The sequence below is a fragment of the Manis javanica genome, chromosome 4, assembly GCF_040802235.1.
Source record: "Manis javanica isolate MJ-LG chromosome 4, MJ_LKY, whole genome shotgun sequence".
Classification (NCBI taxonomy): Eukaryota; Metazoa; Chordata; class Mammalia; order Pholidota; family Manidae; genus Manis; species Manis javanica.
Window position 1 is genome coordinate 143,931,990 of NC_133159.1, and position 18,415 is coordinate 143,950,404.

The following is an 18,415-nucleotide window of genomic DNA, read 5'->3' on the forward strand; positions in this document are numbered from 1 at the left end:
GAGAGCGTGGCCCAGGCGGCAGGTCCCCGCGGCCTGGCCGGGCTGGGTGCTGGTGCAGCCCAGCTGGGGAGCTCAACTTTGGCTACTCCCTCCGGCCATAAATTAGTCGCGCCTCCTCCCACGGGCTCTCCCGGCCTCCTTCCCGCTTGCCTACGCCCTGCGAGCTGGCAGTTCTCAAATCCAAACCTCCAGGCCCGGCTGTTGAGGCATTGGGGCCTGCAGGGCGGTAACCCAGGTAGAATTCATTGGGGTCCCTGCAATCCGAACTCACCCGCCTAATGACCCCTTTCCCCAGGCCCTGGCGTGCATTTCCTAGTGGTCCATGTCTCTTCCGCCCCTGCGGGCTCTCTCTGCCCACCACCTGCGTCGGTTAGGACGCCTCGGAGGCTCTCCTCTTCGTATCCTCCTCCACCTCCTTTCTCCAATAGCACCCCAACTTTTTCCAGTTCTCACCTGAACCCCAGAAGTGCAATTTCTTCTCTCCAGACTAAAACCAGACCCACAGCCGGTGGAACAGACCCGGAGCCCTCCACGCTAGGCTGCAAGCTACTTGCTTAACAAGTCCAAAGGTCAGCCAAAGTTTGGGTGATAAACAGAACCAGTACAAGAAGATCTTCGGCCCCCCCCAGCGTGAGTACAATGGACCCTGGTAAGCCCTGCTCCCCGCCCGGGTCTCCAGCTCTCCACATCTGCTCCTCCAGCTCACTCTCTCTCCCTTAGCTTTCCCCTCTCCCCACAACAATTTGCATCTTGCCGATAGCCAGGCCCTCCCCACTAATTTGCATATCTTATATGGCCTAATGGTGGCGATCATGGCAAGTTAGAAGTTTTCTGACTCCTCTCGGAGGAGACTCCGGGACCCCGGGGAGTAACAGGTGTCTGGAAGTTGAAGGGTGGGGGGGTTCCTGGACTTGGGGTTCGATTTTGAAACTCCCCTCCACCCTCCTCTCTCGCACCCACCCACCCCCTCACTCCCTTCTTTTTCTGTCCTTGGAAAATGGTGTCCAAGCTCACGTCGCTCCAGCAAGAACTCCTGAGCGCCCTGCTGAGCTCCGGGGTCACCAAGGAGGTGCTGGTCCAGGCCTTGGAGGAGTTGCTACCATCCCCGAGTTTCGGGGTGAAGCTGGAGACTCTGCCCCTGTCCCCCGGGAGCGCTGCCGAGCCCGACACCAAGCCGGTCTTCCATACTCTCACCAACGGTCACGCCAAGGGTCGCTTGTCCGGGGACGAGGGCTCCGAGGACGGGGACGACTATGACACCCCTCCCATCCTCAAGGAGCTGCAGGCTCTCAACACCGAGGAGGCGGCGGAGCAGAGGGCGGAGGTGGACCGGATGCTCAGGTAGGCGCGGACCAAGGTGTGGAGTACACGCCCGAGCCCCTGGAGCCCCGGGCCTTGTGCCTGAGCAACACTGCGCCGGACCACTCTCGCCGAGCCTGTTTCCCACCAGAGAAGTCCCTCGGGGGGCGCTCAGTTTCTCTCCCAGCACCTGGACCCCTCCCGGTCCCCGGAGCCCTGAGGCTTCATCTCCCCCTGTCCAGGCCAGCGCCCTGGACCCAAGGGGCCCTCCGGGTCGGATTGCGGCTCAGCCTGGGAGCACCCGAGCTGCGGAGCCCTTTGCCGGAGGTGTGCCCACGCGAGTGAAGGTGCAAGTGGGTGCACTGAACCAGTGGCGATTTCCCTGGAACAGAGGCTTGGGCCCGCACAAATCCCGGGCCAAGCTTTTCTCCCGGGCGCCGCTTCTCCAGTCCGGGAAAACACAGGCCGGTCTCGGGCACCACGTCCTGCTGTTCTTTGCAGAGGGACTGGCGGCACCCGGGGCCGGGATCTGGGAGGCGAGTTCTCTGGTGGGCACTCCCATCTGCAGAGCCCATGCAAGGCCCTAGGATTACCCGGAATCCCCAAAGCCGTTTAGTTTTGCAAAAGTAGTATTTGCATGTTTTAGGGTCAGGGTGGACCCGCACGGAGCAAAAGAAACTACGTATCTAAGCAAGCGAGGGGCAAATGCGGCTAAGACCCTAATTGGCAAAGGATTTGGTCACAGTCTGAGAAAGGAGGTTGTTTGCGAATCTCGCCGTGGATACCTCGGGGTCCCCGGGGAATTCAGGCAGGCTGATGGACAGTCTATCACCCGATCTAGGATCGTTCGCTGGGCCTCGCCGACCGGCCTAGGGCTTTGACAGCTGGTTACTAATTATCCAAGGAGCCAAGCGGTTCCCTTAGACCGCCAGTCTCTCCGACCACTCCGCCTTAGGACAGAGCCCCTCGCGTGGCCTCGGACACTTCAGGGCCGCAGTTCAAGGCAGGGTCCAGGACCGAGTCGCGTCCCGGACTCTGGCAGCCACTGTTGCAAGCCCGAAACTGCAGTTTGGGATGGGATATGACCTTGCAGGTGAATTTGCGGTCTGGGGACCCGGCAGCTGACTCTCTAGCAGAGACAATCAGGGAGACTTCTAGATTTCTTTTCCTCAGAATTATTTTGCTGCAATTCATAGGTTTGAGGTTCTTCCTTCGCGGGTTCCCTGCGTGGCGGCAGTTTCTCCTTGGCCAGGGTTCAGGCGCAGTAGGGTGAGAGGGGTCGGAAGAAGAGTGGCTGGGGCGCCGGGGAGGCCTGGAGGTTGACCAGGGCCTGGCGGACTAACCGAGCTCCTGCCGCCTGCCTCCCGGGGGCCCACTAGGCCTAGACATACCCTCCTGCCCGCAGGCACCCGCTTTCTAACCGGGTTCTGGAGGATCCGGGAATCAGAGACAACCCAGGCACCCCTCCGCACCCAGCCCAGCGCCCGGCTGGACGCAGCAGAGATGTAACATAAACTGTAGCACGTGGAGTTAGGGTGTTATTAATTTATTTCTATAAATCATCAACAGAAAGATACACAGAGTCGTGATTAGGTTGAAAAGAGAGGCGGGTTATTCATTGGTGAAGTTGTAAACGCGACTTAGAGGGGGAAGGAAATCAAAACGCAGACGCGGGGCGGCTTGCCGCTCGCAGAACACACGCACGGCGCTGCAGCCAAGCCCGCTACGCGGCCCGGAGCCCCGGCGGCGCCCGACCCGGGCTGCGGGAGCGCCCAGCAGCCCGCACAGCCCCAGGGCCGCCGACGTGCGCAGGCCGGGCCCCGGGGCCCCGACTTCAGCTCTCTCCCCCCTGCAAAGCACCCTGCTCCAAAGGGGCGGGGCGGGAGGCTAGAGGCCCGAGACCTCGCTGGGGTGGGGACGCCGGACAGACCCCGAAGTTTTTCTCCCTCTCCCAGGCGGGTGCTGCCTTCCCTCCTCCACCTTCGGGAGCGATCGGACTTAATTAAAGTAATTTTTCAAGAAATTGGTAGAGGTTCCCAGGTCACTGCGCAGTCGGTTCCTGGGCGCCAGACACAACGCATTCCCCCTTTTGCCCACCCTGTTCCCCTAAGGCGGAAAGAAAAGAACAAGAAAGTCACTTTTTGGAGCGGCCGGGCGCTCTTTATACCTCCGGGAAGGGAAATGCGAGAAAGGCAGGTCGGTAACTGGGTGGGAGCCGGCCTCCAGGCTGGCGCGCCGGTGGCATTTGGAAAGTTGGCTGCCCCCTAAGAAGCCGAAGTTAAGGTTCTCAACCCACGCGCGGCGAACTGTGCCGGGGTCCGGGGCTTTGCTGCTCGGGGGCAGCCAAGTCATTGTCTGAAAAGGATTGTGCTGGGCCTGTGCCGGCATGGGGGTCCGGCGTTTGACACCTGCGCTCCGAGCACAATGGCCGCGCGCGTTCCTGCGGATCCGTCTATTTACCCGGGTTGGAAGCCTCTGAAGGGAGCTATATTTTCAAATTTAAAATCGTAACCAGGTCTCTAGGCTCTTCCCGAATGCGGGTGAATTCTGAGATCAGAGTTCTAAAGGTATAACTACGCCATCTTACCCCCAACTCCAGTCCTTTAATGCGGGTTAAAAGCTTTGCTACAGTTTATAGTTTCCCTCGGCTTTTTTTTTTAACCTTTCCAATTAAGCTAATTCACTCTTCCCACAGAACCATTCGTTCTTTGAACAACACACTATTTTGCTAGTTTGTTAGACACAAAATGAACACAGGTAAAGAAATTTAAACACAACAGAAATAGTCAGACTCTGTTAAAGCAATTAACCTTGAAAATCCAAATGTTTTCTAACTTTCGAAGCTATTGTTCATATCCGTTGAAAGTGTTCTTTCACCCTAAAAGTAACTGTGGATATATTTGCTAGAAATAAGCTTTTAAATGATTGCTGATGTTTACAGGGTTATGTCCAAAGTGTTAACATTATTTTTCTCTTACTCAAGGTGAGTTCTCCATGTTTAGAACACATTTTCTCGTTTTTCTTTTTGTTACTTTATTATGTTGTATTACTTGGAAGTACCTTTACAAATACATGAGAAATGTGTTGATTTATACATAATTAATCTTAAAAGTTTGCACTTCTCAAGAACATCTCTGTCCAAGCCCGTGTTCTCTCGAATTTAATATCAAAGACTTGCTAAAATAAACACAATGTAAATGCTTACAGAAATCTCGGTTTAATTACTAGATTTTTGGATTCATTAAGCAAAATTAATTTTACTGGACACAGACACCATTTAGAAATAAATTGATAATTTCATTTGCAACACTATCTGTTTTGGCCTCTGCTTTATATAATTTTTTATTGTTTCATCTGATATAATTTTTCGTGTTCTATCAGGCTGTTGTACACATCAACATAGCTAAAGGGATGCTGGGGTTTTCTTTAAGTTAAATATGTAGCTGCATTAAACAAATAGTATATGTGGATGTATTACTTCTTTAATACATTTGTTCTATACTGTGCACTATTTTCTTAATTTCCTGTTTTAAATTATGTACCTCACTTTTAAGTCACCAATTCAATAAGCAAGCAAAGATATTGGCAAAGTTATAAACATTTTAAATAAATAAAATTCAAAGGTACTAATACATTGCTCTAAAGAAGCTTTCTGTATTCCTGTGTTTATGAGAAATAAAAAGTATAAGCAAGTTCTCATTCCAAGCTTGAAATGTATGAGAAACATTGCCTTCCAGATACTCTTGCCATATCAGAGAAGAATAGTAAGAATAGAGGAAAACATGGCATTTGGGATTGTTAATATCTTATTCAGAAACTGAAATTATCCATCCCCATTAGGTTTTATTGGGGAGGCGGGGCTATGGAAAAAAAATTTTTTTTTAACTTGCCTCACCTCAGTGAAGTGATTCTTTAGTTCCAGGGAAGAACATCATTGCATTTCTTAAAACTTTTTTAAAGCTCTAAAAACTGACATTTGCTAAGATGTTCTCCTTTCTTCTCAGGAGGTGGACACAAATGTTCTATTCCAATTTTGTAAGACAAACTGAGACACCCATCCAGAAGGAAAATGATGTGGGAGAGGTCTAGGTGAATTTAGAAACCGACACTGCCCCCTATCATTGTAGATCAGCCAGCCCAGCCCCAAGCGAATGGCATCTCCACTTTCCAGAGGACCTCTTGCCTTTTAGTTTTTCACATTCCAGGAAAATGAAGGAAAGCAAAATGAAACTGGAACTTTTCTTTCTGCTTAATGAGAGCTCATGCTGGTAGTATTTTCCCACTCCTGCGGGTGGCATGTCATCTTCCTCTTTGCCTTCCTAATTGGAGACAAAAGGGATGGAGTGTACTGCATAGGAACTTTCATCTCCTCTTTTATTTAAGTTCTATTTTGGCCTCACATCTCTACCAAGGATGAAGCTTGGGCAGGTGGAGAAATAGGTGAAGATCAGAGTTTTGGTAAAACCCCTAGGAAGAGAATGTTTCTCCCAGACTTCTTCTACCAGCATCCTAACCCCTTGCTTATCTGTCTAGCGAGGACCCTTGGAGGGCTGCCAAAATGATCAAGGGGTACATGCAGCAACACAACATCCCGCAGAGGGAGGTGGTCGATGTCACCGGCCTGAACCAGTCACACCTCTCCCAGCATCTCAACAAAGGCACCCCTATGAAGACCCAGAAGCGTGCTGCCCTGTACACCTGGTACGTCCGGAAGCAACGGGAGATCCTCCGACGTAAGTGCTTTAATCCCATCTCTACCTCAACCTAGAATGAATTTGGCCCTGACTCTGACCCCATGGGATGCCTCAGTTCCCCCGTCATCGAGAAGGCCTGCATAGCACTTGGCAGATGTAAGGGAGCTGGCAGGTGGACTTGGCCTTCATAGTTGCTATACGATGGATTGGCTTATATCATTTTCTTCTCCCTTGGTTCCTTACCACCCAGCCAAGTCCCTCAGTGTGGGCAGCGTCCCTTGAATTTCATGGTCCCTGCTTCCAATATTCTTCTCTTTGAAACCAAGTAGGTAACAGGGGAATATCTTCCCCAAATTAAGCCAAGCAGCTTCCCTTCATATGTGCCATAGATAACAATTCCTAAGGAAGACGTCACAGTCAATGATATTGATTACTATTACTGTTACTTTCCTCCCCTCTGGAGAGAGTATAAAAAAATAGAAAATGTTTCTATATATAGATACATTCAGAACATGACCCTGTTATTTGGGGTTAGGGGGCGCCACTGAGTTCTGAAGCAATGTCAGATGTTGACTCACATTTACCAAAATGAGTAGAGCTTTGAGAGCTCACTGGTGACCCTAACATAGGAGCTACTTCTGGCTAAGGTAGGCCACAGGAAAAGTGCCTGCATTTAGAACTCTGATCAGTCAATTCCTGTCATTACCCATGCCCAGATTTCCTTTCCATCCCTTTGTTCCATTCAACAGTACTGAGAGATTTTTGTTTTAAAGTCTAGGGAAGTTTCAACTGTGTTCGAATGACAGGAGTATGAATGACCTACAGTTTTTATTTTAGGGAAGTATATTTTTACATTATACTTTCATTATTTCAATCTGGCCCTTTTCCTAGGAAAATTTTGTATAAGTTTTCACTCTTCCCACATACTACCCTCTGGGCCATGGGCTTCTCTGTCTTTGTCAAGGTATTAGTTTTCATAGTTGGATTTTTTCCCTCTCACTGGATGGCCACTTTTAAAAATCACTCTTGTTTTCCATCACACACTGCTCTGAAGTGACTGTTTCAGTATTTATTTTCTCAGTGTTCCATGGGCTAGAAAGGCCTTCAAGGTGGAAGGAATGATTTTAGGCATCCATCTTACATTGTGGTTGTTTGCTCTTTTATTGGAAGCATTAAATAGATAAATTAGAAGAAGCAAAGTGAGAACTCTTTCCTGCTTGGAGGAAGAGGCCCAATTTAAGCTCCAGGTTGATCCACCTTCATGGTGACTAGGTCTTTAAGAATTTGTGTTTCTGACATGATGCAACTCTTCATAATTCCTGGAAAATCCAAGGGAATTCTCAGGAGCCACAGTCTCCAAAGGGCAGAGAACCCTTGGGAGCTGCCCTCATTCTGATCCAAGCCTCACTGAACATCCCAGCTTAAACTGCCTCTCTCTGTTCATGGACCGTTCCCTCAGAAAGGAGAGGGAGGTGTGGAAGGCCAGCTGGAAGCTTCTAAAAAGACTGAAGCCCCAGAAAGTTTCTCAAGCTGCTTGAAAAGGGATATTTTATGAAAGTCTCTGCAAGAGATTTTTTTTTATTATTGTCTTGTTTTAAAGTCACATGAAACATAAAGCTTAAGAAGTGTTCCTTCATTCTATAACTATTCTATGGTACCTATTAGTGCCAAGCACTGTGCTAGGCTGTGAGATTACAGGTCCTTTTCTCCAGGGGCTTACAACCTAATGAGGGAGAGGAGATGTTTCAGTAAATAATGACATCTGCTTTTTAAGAGCTGTTATAAAGGTATACACAAGGGGCAGCCAAGGAATTGCTAAACTGCCACAGAAAGCTTCCTAGAGAATGTACCGCTTGAACCAGTTCTTGAAAAGATGAATATGAGATACACAAGCATGGGATAAAAATTAGGAAGGGAGATGAATAAAAAAGGGGCACAAGTGAATGCAGGTGGGTGGAAGTAGAAAGGGAGGGCAGAATAAAAAGGGATGACACATGATAAATTTTCTTGCAAAACTAAAAATAATACAACAAATAATATAAGCATAGCAGCATCTCCTTGTCTGATCAAGGCTCCTGATCTAATAAATTTCTCCAAGCTAATTTTTATGGGCAATGAAAAGTCTCTGCCTCACCTTCCCCCATTAATCTGGAAGGAAGTGGAGGTGAGTTGGTGGTGGCTGGAGGACATGGGGAGGGCTAGTTCTTCAACAACTGAGGCCCTGAGGTAGATAGAACCAGATTCCTGAGCATCTGAAGGCAAGTCAGCCTGGCAAATCCTGCCACATGCTGGGATGTGAACACAGTGTAGGTGCTGTCCTCTCAAAGGGCAGCAGACACACAGAGACAGTCTCGCACTCACCACAGACAAAACGGTTTTGTTACCTCCACCTAAGTTGGATTTGATGGTTTTGTGGGTGGAGTGTTGGGTCTTGTTTTTAGTGAGAGGTGATGCCTAGGCTGCTGACTGGCCGTAGCGTCAACAAGCCAGGGTCACATCCTGGCCCCTGCCCCCAAGTCCATGGGACCCTGGGCCAGCCATTTGACCGGTCTGAACTATAAAATGGAGGAAATAATATAAGTAGAAACTATAAAATGGAGATGACTTCTTGCCTGGAGAAGTAGTGAGAATTATATAAAGGGACACATTTAGAGGATTTTGTAAAATACCTCACTGTATAAATGGTGCATGATAACCGTAGTGATAACATGCTCATTATCACGTCTTCCCACAACAAATGAAGGAACTCCATTGATCCTGGGTGCTTGGGATGACCCACACTGGCGTTAGTTAGCTATTTCTCGTGGTGACTCCACAGGGCCACAGAGAGGAGAGAAGACCCGTAGACAGACCACACTGAGCAGGGCACTGCTCTCTCCTCCTCTGACTGTCCTTTAAATGAAGTAGCTGCACTCAGGTGGCTGCTATTTGGGCTATGAAGCCCAAATAATGCAGGAGGTGTGAACGTGCTTTGACAAGTATGGCCTCCATAGGAATTCTGCTCCTCAGCATTACCCAGCCTAGGGTAGCTGTTCTAAAAGACTGTCTAGTGTGCTCACGCTTCCACAGGTGGGGAGCTGAGATACCAGGGAACTAGTCACTTGGCCAGGGCTCTGTATTATCCCACTGAGGCAGTGACTTCCTGCCAGTAAACTTGGCAGAGACTCTGTCAGGTCTCCAAAGGAATTATGGGGAACCAGTGAAAGCACAGTCCTAAATGTCCAGAGAATCTTCCAAAGTGGGAAGGGCCCAAATCAAAGGCCCCAGCAACTCATTCAGTCCACCCGCAGGCAGACAGCTCATTAACTTGGCCCATCAGCAACTGGTTAAACAAAGCCCAACACCTCCTGCGGCTGGGGTACTAAGTCCACACTGGTTAGGGGCCCACTGCTCCTTGTAATGAACCGAAGTAGAAATGGCTTCTTAGATCGGTAGTAGGTGTCCCATTGCTGGGGGTGTGTGTAGACTAGAAGATATGGTAGGATGTTGTGGAGGGGATTCAAGCACTAAATAGTAGCCTGACTTTGAACTTGGAAGATTTTGGATCTAGTTGCCTCTGAAACCTGTGGGAGTGACTCAAAGAAAGAAAAACATCAAGGTCCAGAGCATGGGACCAGGAGTTAGGAAATGAGTCTGTTATGTGTCCTCACTCAGCAGGGTGCTTAGCCTCTATGCTTAGTCATCTGTAAAATGGAATCAGTCACCCTGACGAACCCTGCTTCACGCAGATGTGAGGAAGACAACGAGAGAGCTCTCTTCTTCCAGAAGGAAACATCAACTCAGGTTTAAACAACATGGGCTAGGGTATCACCACTGCGTGCACTGCCACCTTTCTTTTGTTCATTTGACAAAAATGTACTGAGGAGCAGATTGTACCTGAGCCCTGAGATTTGGACAGACAGAGCATCAGTCCATCTACATTTATGTATCTCCAATTCTTTAAACACCATTCCTAGAAAGGTCCTATGATTTCAGTCTTTTGTATTTGCTGTCTTTCAAATGTATAGGCATATCTGTAAGACCTTTCCCTCATGGGCTAATTCCCTCATCAAAGTGGTGTGTGGACATACCATGTTACCTTTGAAATTGTCTGAGATCTGAAGAGCTTCTTCTCTTTCCAAGACACAGCTCCAGCTGTGTTTATTGCAAGGTGATAGTCAAAAGGTTTTAGATTTGGGGTTTTTCTAAGAGCATCACATCATAATGCAGATACCTAGGATATATATATGAGGAGAGACGTGAGATGGGGAGAGCTATTTGCAGTCTCTGAATATTTTATTTAAGAGGAAATTGTACCCTGTGAGCAGTTTTCCTTAGACCTGACACTTGTCTGAGCTCATCCCCCTGATATCAATATATAAGACATCAAGATTCAAGAGTTGCTTCCTGTCTGAGGGCCAGTGAGCCAATGAAAAATAAAATTGCTCTTAAAACAATGGTTAGCCATGTTTGAGCTCCTTCAAGAAAGGAAAGAGGCCTTGGTGGAGCGAACAGAGGCAGGTAGTGAGGGGCCTGTCATGAGCCTCCCTGCCTCGCCCCCCCCACAATCACAGATCACAAAGCATAGGGGAGAGGAATAAAGGTGGTTTTGTCTGTCTGTCTATCTGTCTGTTTGCTGAGTGAAGGCTACAGACCCTATCAAATCTACTCCTTTCTCTTTTCAGAATTCAACCAGACAGTCCAGAGTTCTGGAAATATGACAGAAAAAAGCAGTCAGGATCAGCTGCTGTTTCTCTTTCCAGAGTTCAGTCAGCAGAGCCAGGGGCCTGGGCAATCCGATGACACCTGCTCTGAGCCCGCCAACAAGAAGATGCGTCGCAACCGGTTCAAATGGGGGCCCGCTTCCCAGCAAATCTTGTACCAGGCCTACGACCGGCAAAAGAACCCCAGCAAGGAGGAAAGGGAGGCCTTGGTAGAGGAGTGCAACAGGTAATGCCACTAGAGCTCCCTTGAGCAGGCAGGCAAGCACATGGATCCGGGATCCATCCCCTCAGTCCTGGGACATAGGACACTGGTCCTCTAGACAAGTGTGGCTGAGTCGGGGTTTCCTGAAGTATATTCCACAGAACCCTAATTTATATATAAATTAATACATAAGTTTGAGAAACATCAGATGCATACTTCCTCTTACCGAGTCATGACATATATTAATATGTTGAAGGCTCTAAGAAGTCCTGCAGTCAAGATACTCACTTAGTTTTGTTATAATGATTGTTAACCATGGACTCTTTCTTTTTCTGGGGGATACTTAAAAACACCCACCTGAACTTTTATTCCAGGGAAGATACTCTGGAGAATGCTGGTCTAAAATATGATGGCAGTGAAATGAGAATCCTGTGTTTGACTTCCATACTGACCAGGGAAAAACTGCCCCTTAGCCCCAGACTGGCTCTGGCCTAAGCCAGTGTTATACATCCTTGGGTCCAAAAGGCAAGTTGGTGGGAGAGCAAGAATTGGTCAGGTCCGCTCAGTTGCCACACCGGTTAGAGTTCTTTCTGTATTTTAACAATTGCATGTAATTTTAAAGCAAACTACTGGAAATCCTTGGCATATCTTTTTTATTCACCCCTATCTATCCTTCCTGACTCCAACATTGACTTTCTAAAAAATAAATCTGTTCTTCACTCTGGCCAAGACCCGTGGGCTCTCACTGGTCTCTGGGCTGGGCCAGCTCTGGCAGTGGAAGGGCGCAGCCAGGGAGAGCAGGCATGTGCCCTTCCCAGAGCCTCAGGTGGTGCTCTGGCCCCCAGCTAATGAGAGGCCCGCAGCATCCAGGAGTGACTGAGAATCTCTCTCACACCTGTAATTGAGGTTTGGTCAGTAATGATGAGACAGGAGACCAACCACCTCTGCGTGTCCTCCTTTTACCTCACCTTGCCTACCCTTTGGAGAAGATTCTTACCGTCTGAATAAGGAATCTCACTTCCCTGGTGCCGTTTTAGAGCATCCAAACCACAAAAACCAGGAATCCTTTCCGAGTACCTTGAAGGGACTCAGAGCTAGCAAAGGACTTCCTTCACCTTTTGTAGGGTGTGAAGACTAAAAACATAAGAAGGAGTCAGGAGGCCCAGTCTGGACTTTCCTGTGGAATTCCCTGCCTCTCGGCCCCCTCTCTTGTCATCAGGAGCTGCACGAGCAGCCTAAGCCCCTGACTTTCAGGGTAGCACAGTTTGCTCTGTGCCTGTGTATGGCCTCCCCCTAACCATCTCATCAGAGAACTACATGGGCTGGACTTTTCTTAGGACTGGCTTTTCCCAGGCTCCTGCTCTATCCTTGGCCTCCTCATACTCCTAACCAAGACCACTGTGATTGTGTGTCTGGGGCCGGGCACCAGCAAGCCTTCCCTGGACTCCCTGGCTCACCATCTCCCCTCTGTCCATTCTCAGGGCAGAATGTTTGCAGCGAGGTGTCTCCCCCTCCAAGGCCCATGGCCTGGGCTCCAACCTGGTCACCGAAGTCCGTGTCTACAACTGGTTTGCAAACCGCAGGAAGGAGGAGGCGTTCCGGCAGAAGCTGGCCATGGATGCCTACAGCTCGAACCAGACGCACAGCCTGAACCCTTTGCTCTCCCACGGCTCCCCCCACCACCAGCCCAGCGCCTCTCCTCCAAACAAGCTGTCAGGTAAGCAGGGCCCGGGCCCCATTGCCTTGGCAGCCTGACTACCTGCTTCTCCCCACAGGTCTCATCTGGGTCAGGATTTCTCAGAGGAGGAAATGCTTTGGATGGTCCTAGGGTTGGCCTCCTCTTGTTGCCAGAATATTTTTGTGAAAATAATGTATGTGGCTATGGTCCAGTTTTGTCTGAGCCCTTGTGCGGCCTCCAGGGATCCCCTCACCCCCTCCTGTCTGGTAGTACGGCTGCTGACTCAGCAGGTCAGTGCTGCCATCAGACTAACCAAGAGGTCTGCCTTATTGGTGTGCCAGATGCAAACTGCAAGCAGGGTCACCCCATCCCCTGCCCGTATCCCACCCCAGGGCCCTGTCTGGTCCCTGCAGGAGGAGCCCAGGGGCCTCTGGGGAAGGACCATTCTATTGGCAGTCTCTGCTCCTTGGCTTTGGTGCTGCACCTGAGTTAGGGTGGAGTCAGTCACTTGGAATCTTTGCAGTGATGAGGTGGCCAAAACCGGTTGAGTGCCTACTGTGTGCGGCTATATGCCAGGCCCCAGCCTGGGTTATGATGCCTCTGCTGTGGGGTGTGGCTTGTCAGGATGGGGTCATACATCTTCACTGTGGGAAAGCGTGCCTATACACTGAGCACTGCGTCAGGCATAGGCTGGGGGTGAGCACTCTTCCCCCGGAATTAAGTTCTTCCAGGAAAGCTGGCTTCCCAGAACTGGAGTGCTTACTGAGCATGGTTCGTGCCTGTGTAGATAGAGTATGGCATGGTCTCCTGCCTGCTCTGGGGAAGGGCTTGCAGCACCATTTCTGACTTAGGGGTGGTTCTTAAACCTGTCCCCACCTTGCCTGCTGGTCGCCCTTCTTCTGAGAAAGGCCCAAGATCTGGAAGGGATGTAGTGTTGAGGGGATGGCCAAGCATTTGTTTGGTACTGTGCCGCCCTAGCGTCAACTCTTCAAGGATCTCAGAGCCTGCAACTGTCCAGCATGGAACCGGGGCCAGGATTGGGGGCTCTTCTGGAATCTGCTTCCCAGAAAAGAGGGGTTCGGCCACATGGGGGGAAAGCATGGATTACTCTTGAGGGGCAGAAGAACACTGACCTGATGGTAGACTAACAGCCCCTTTACGGAAATGCAAAGCAGGGCTCAGAGGGCACACGGACTTCGGTGACCAGGTTGGAGCCCAGGCCATGGGCCTTGGAGGGGGAGACACCTCGCTGCAAACATTCTGCCCTGAGAATGGACAGAGGGGAGATGGTGAGCCAGGGAGTCCAGGGAAGGCTTGCTGGTGCCCGGCCCCAGACACACAATCACAGTGGTCTTGGTTAGGAGTATGAGGAGGCCAAGGATAGAGCAGGAGCCTGGGAAAAGCCAGTCCTAAGAAAAGTCCAGCCCATGTAGTTCTCTGATGAGATGGTTAGGCCATACACAGGCACAGAGCAAACAGAGGGCAGTGGCAAATGGCATGTAGCCCGCACTGAGCAGGACTGGAGCACTTGCTACCCGCCGGGATCCACGGCGTTGAATCGGGGAGCTGTGGGAGGCGTGGCTGGGCCAGGGGCATTATTGAGAAGACAATGGCTATTGTGATGGGACCTGTGATCTCCACACCAAAGTCAGGGAGCCTGCAAGCCAAACAAAGGCCCAGCAGCTTTCTGACAAGCTGGGGTTGTGGTGAGGTCACCATGGGGTCGTTAGCTTGGGCATTCTGTATACTGACAGGAGACAGAGTTGGGGCTGGAGGAACAGGAGCAGGAACTGGACCCTGTGTTGGGAGAGCATAGAAAGTACCGCTCAGGAAGCCCTCTGGGCAGAATCTTAGAATGTATGTCTCACTGGGAGAGTGTATTCCCTGGGGTCCCCAGAAGTCTTGATCTTCTTAAAAATCATGGAGGGTTAGGAGTAGAATAAATTTCAAAGAAGTAAACTGAGGCCCAGAAAGAGGTAGGACTTGCCAAGGTAACACAGAGTATGGTAGCAGAACAGGGACCAGAACTCAGGCCTGCCGGCTCTCCACTGTGGCCTTGCCCAGAGCACAGATACGCATGGAGAGCAGAGCCCTGCTAGGGATGAGTAAGCCAAATGTGCCCTGCTCTTGGGAGCTTATTGTCTGGTTGGGAAGACTTGTGCCAGTGTGGCGTATCAAGATTATCTTTGGGGCTTCATGAGAGCTATTTACATAGCAATAATTATGGGATACTATTTATTTTCAGTGGCTGCCTTTCCCACCTAAATTTCCACTCAGGGTTCATCAGGACAGTCCTTGTCCAGGCCCAGGTTCTCTGGACTTAGTTTTGAATCCTGGATCTAACCAGCCAGGTTAATTCCTATAACTGCAGTGTGGCCAGTTCATATAACTTCTCTGAGTCTGAGTTTCCTGTGTATAAAATAGAGAAATAGTACCTACCTCATAGGGTCCATGTGAGGACAAATGAGAGAATGTATACACACCATCTTTCCCAATAAACCATAACTACTGTGACCGTTGATCTTAATGTTGCAGAGGGCTAAACAAACAGCAGTGGAAAGAACTGACAGGTAACAGAAATCTAACTTCCTTTTAAATTTCATACACTGGGACATTATTTCTAAGAGGCAGCAAGATGTGCCCAGGCCCTGGGTCTCGAAATGGAGGTGGCCACTGGGCTGGTGCCTGCGGTGCAAGATGCTGAGGTCCTGTATCCTCCTCTCAGGAGCTGTGGTGGGCTCCTAGGGAATGCCCCCAGGGCTAAGCAGCCAGCAGGCTGGTGCCCAGCACTCAGGGGAGACTTAGGTCTGCAGTCTCCCTGTGCTCTTCCCATCACGCATTCCAGAACCAAGGTATATGGCCTCTAACCAAGCCTAAAATGTAACCAGACACAGAATGCCAAAAGGGCTCTGTGGGGGCCAGGAGAAACCAGCATCCAGAGGTGGCACTAGCAACCCTAGGAACTGCACTGGGGAGACAGGTCCTAGTCCCGCACCACACTCCCTCCCCTCTCTTTCCTCCGAACAGAACACCCACATCTGAGCTGGAGGACTGGAGGCACCCTTGAGGCAAGTCTTTTCTTGAACCTTCTTCCTGGAGAGGAGAGCATCCCTTTTCTAACTGAGCTCCTTCCCTCCCAGGCACGCTTACTGCGTTGTGGCCCACTTGCCCACAGTGACCACAGTGTGACCCTGGTCCTGGAATGTCCGGCACAATAGGAGAGGCAGGAGGAGCACTTTGCTTCTGTCAGCGGCTGATTGGTTACAAGGTGCCAACAAACACACTGTCAGCAGAATCAGCTGTTTGCAGCGTTGCTCCTCCCGGCTTTACAATCACACACCAGCATGCAGCCCAGGGCTGTCACAGCTTTGTCTCCCTTATGCATGCTTAATTGACAATTAAGTTAGGGCTTTGAACCAGCCTGGCTGCCACTGATGAGCCTTCATCTTTCCAGTGAGTGTCACAGGGGCACCCTTTGTTTGCTCTTCTTGGGGGCCTGATGTTACTGTAGCAGGCTGCAGGCAGCCATTTATCTTCAGCCTGGAAGGCCTTTATCTGGTGCCCCCCATTCCAGCTCTCGCCAGCAGGAGCTGTCTCTGGTTATAGGCCCCATGACAGCCCATTCTGAGGCTATTGAGCAGACCCGGAGTGATGGCCCCTACCTCCATTCTGGAGCAGAATCAAGAGAAAGGCCCCCAAAAGGTCAGAGAGCAGGGCTGTGGCAAGGAAAAGGACTGGTTGGAGACTGGTGCTTGTATTGATTGGCTCAAGGAGGAGGAGGAAGTTGGCATGGGATGCAAGCTGGGCTAGCCTTGGCCCAAGCCATGGGATCCGCCTGCACGATCTGTGTTGGCCTTGCTCACTGTAGCCTGTGCTCCAGTCTGTGGCAAGCTACCTGGCCGCCTTGTGACAGCAGGGCAGGGGCAGGAGGTCTCCATCAGCCTTCATTCACGCCACACACAATGTCCTCACTCTTGCACCACCTTTCGAGAAGGAGATTGGGGCTCATTCTCCTGGAAAGAAAGTGAGGCACAGAGGCTAGAAGAAGCCCCTCCAGGATAACCCACAGATACCCTCTTTACCTAAGAGGACACACTGACTTCTGTGGATGCTTCCTCCTCCCTCCCTCTAAGCTCTACTCCTTCATGTCTAAGCCCAGGGGACTTGGGTGCCCTGATGGTCAGAGCAGAGCTTGAAAACCAGAAGATCCTACTTCCTGCCTCCCCCTCATCCCCTTCCACATCACCTCCCATGTCATCCACAAGAATCTAACCCTGGGTCTTAGACAAACCAGACTTTGGGCCGGGATAACTGTGTGGTTGCTGTTTTCCCTGACACTGATACCTGTAGGACCCAAGGAAGTCTTGAAATTGACCAGTGGTGGGGTTGTCACTAAACGTAAATGATTATAGCAGTTGGTGTTTGAGCACTTCATGGGTACTAGGCCCTGGGCTGAGCACCAAATGCATCATCTGAGTTAGTCCTCTCAACAACTTTGCAGGGTGGAAACAATCTGGATACTTGCCCCTATTTTACAGTCAAGGAAGGTGAGGTATTTAGAATGTAAGTAACTTGCCTAAGTTCATATAGTCAGTAAGTGGCAGAGACAAGTTTTGAACTCTTACACACTGACCATCTCTCTGTGTTTTGCAGATGCTAAGAACTTGCTAGGCACAAAAACCAACACACACACACACACACACACACAATGTTCCTTCCCCTGCAGTTCCTTCTTCTCCCACATTCTTGTGGCTGCCACCTGAATGGCAGAGAAGCTTTGGGAGAGCACGGCCAGGGAGGTGGGGTAAGGGTAGGGGTTTCCCCATCTGGCTGGCTTACTGCTTCTCCCCCTGACGTCTGTTGCCCCTGACCAAGATGGCTTCTGCACCCTGCCCAGGGAAGAAATCAAAGCCCTTCTCTCACAACCCCTTCCACATCTGGGTGGGGATTTGAACTGCCCTTGCATTCGGCACTGTCTGGGGCATTAAATGCCTTAACAACTTAATGGGGCTTCTGAGACAGGGCAGACACCTCAGCTCACCTCTGGAGCTCCGCCCCCTCCCTGGGCAGCAGATAAGGGAAGGGGGTTTATGAGGGCAGTTGTAAAAATATTCATCTCCCCGACAAAGGTCCCCACAGTAAAAAAGCCCCAGGGTCCCTAAGTAGTAGATTATTTCAGTTCAGAAGAGAAGCACATCCTGCCTGGGCATCTGCTATTTTAGGAAACATTCTTATACTGACTTGGAGTTCACTGGTGGGCATGGCTCCAATGTTCTTTGTAGGGACTTTTATCTGACTGCCATTTTATCTGTTAAATTTGAAGGTCATTTTATCTGTGGTACCACCCCATCGGCTGCCTCAAGATTGGGGAAGACAATCGGGATATTAATGAGATTAAGAGGCCCAGCCTTCAGAGCATTCTGCTGGCAACCTCCCCCTGATAGTGGACCAACCCCAACCCCAGGCTGCATACAAAGAAACCCATCTGCTGTACTGGTGGGGCTGTGGCCCCTGCTATAGGGGCCAGGAGATCCTGAAGTCCTGTCGCTGTAGGCAGCCCTGTTGGCCATGCCTAATCCCCCTGAAGGACCCTTAGAGGATTCAAGGACTCCTTGTTGCCTCCAGTCAGCTCTGAGGAGGAAGGAAGCTGCCTGCAAGCAGATAGCCCCAGCCTGCAGGTTACAGAAGTGCCCTTGGAATCTATTTGTTGAAGGTTTGATGGGAACTGACAGGAATTTGGAGAGAATTAAGCACCAAAAGTGCAGAGAGGGGCAGAAATGTGTGCAAGGAAGGGTCTTTGAAGCTTAACTGCTTGATGCAAAGTCACAGATCTGGCCTT

General features: G+C 50.2%; 1 protein-coding gene across 4 annotated transcripts in view; it reads left to right on the forward strand.

Moving 5' to 3' along the window:
- The first annotated feature begins 513 nt into the window (after nucleotides 1-513).
- Nucleotides 514-18,415, forward strand: part of HNF1B (HNF1 homeobox B) — a 50,273-nt gene continuing 32,371 nt past the window's right edge. Inside the window, exons 1-4 of one of the 4 annotated variants that reach the window (XM_073235263.1) lie at nucleotides 514-1,341; nucleotides 5,833-6,032; nucleotides 10,736-10,922; nucleotides 12,380-12,615. In XM_073235263.1, coding sequence (XP_073091364.1) covers nucleotides 998-1,341; nucleotides 5,833-6,032; nucleotides 10,736-10,922; nucleotides 12,380-12,615 — 967 coding nt within the window. In that variant the 5' untranslated portion in view covers nucleotides 514-997. Of the gene's footprint in view, nucleotides 1,342-5,832; nucleotides 6,033-10,657; nucleotides 10,923-12,379; nucleotides 12,616-18,415 lie in introns of all 4 variants that reach the window. The other 3 variants (XM_073235261.1, XM_073235260.1, XM_073235262.1) reach the window with 3 other exon arrangements.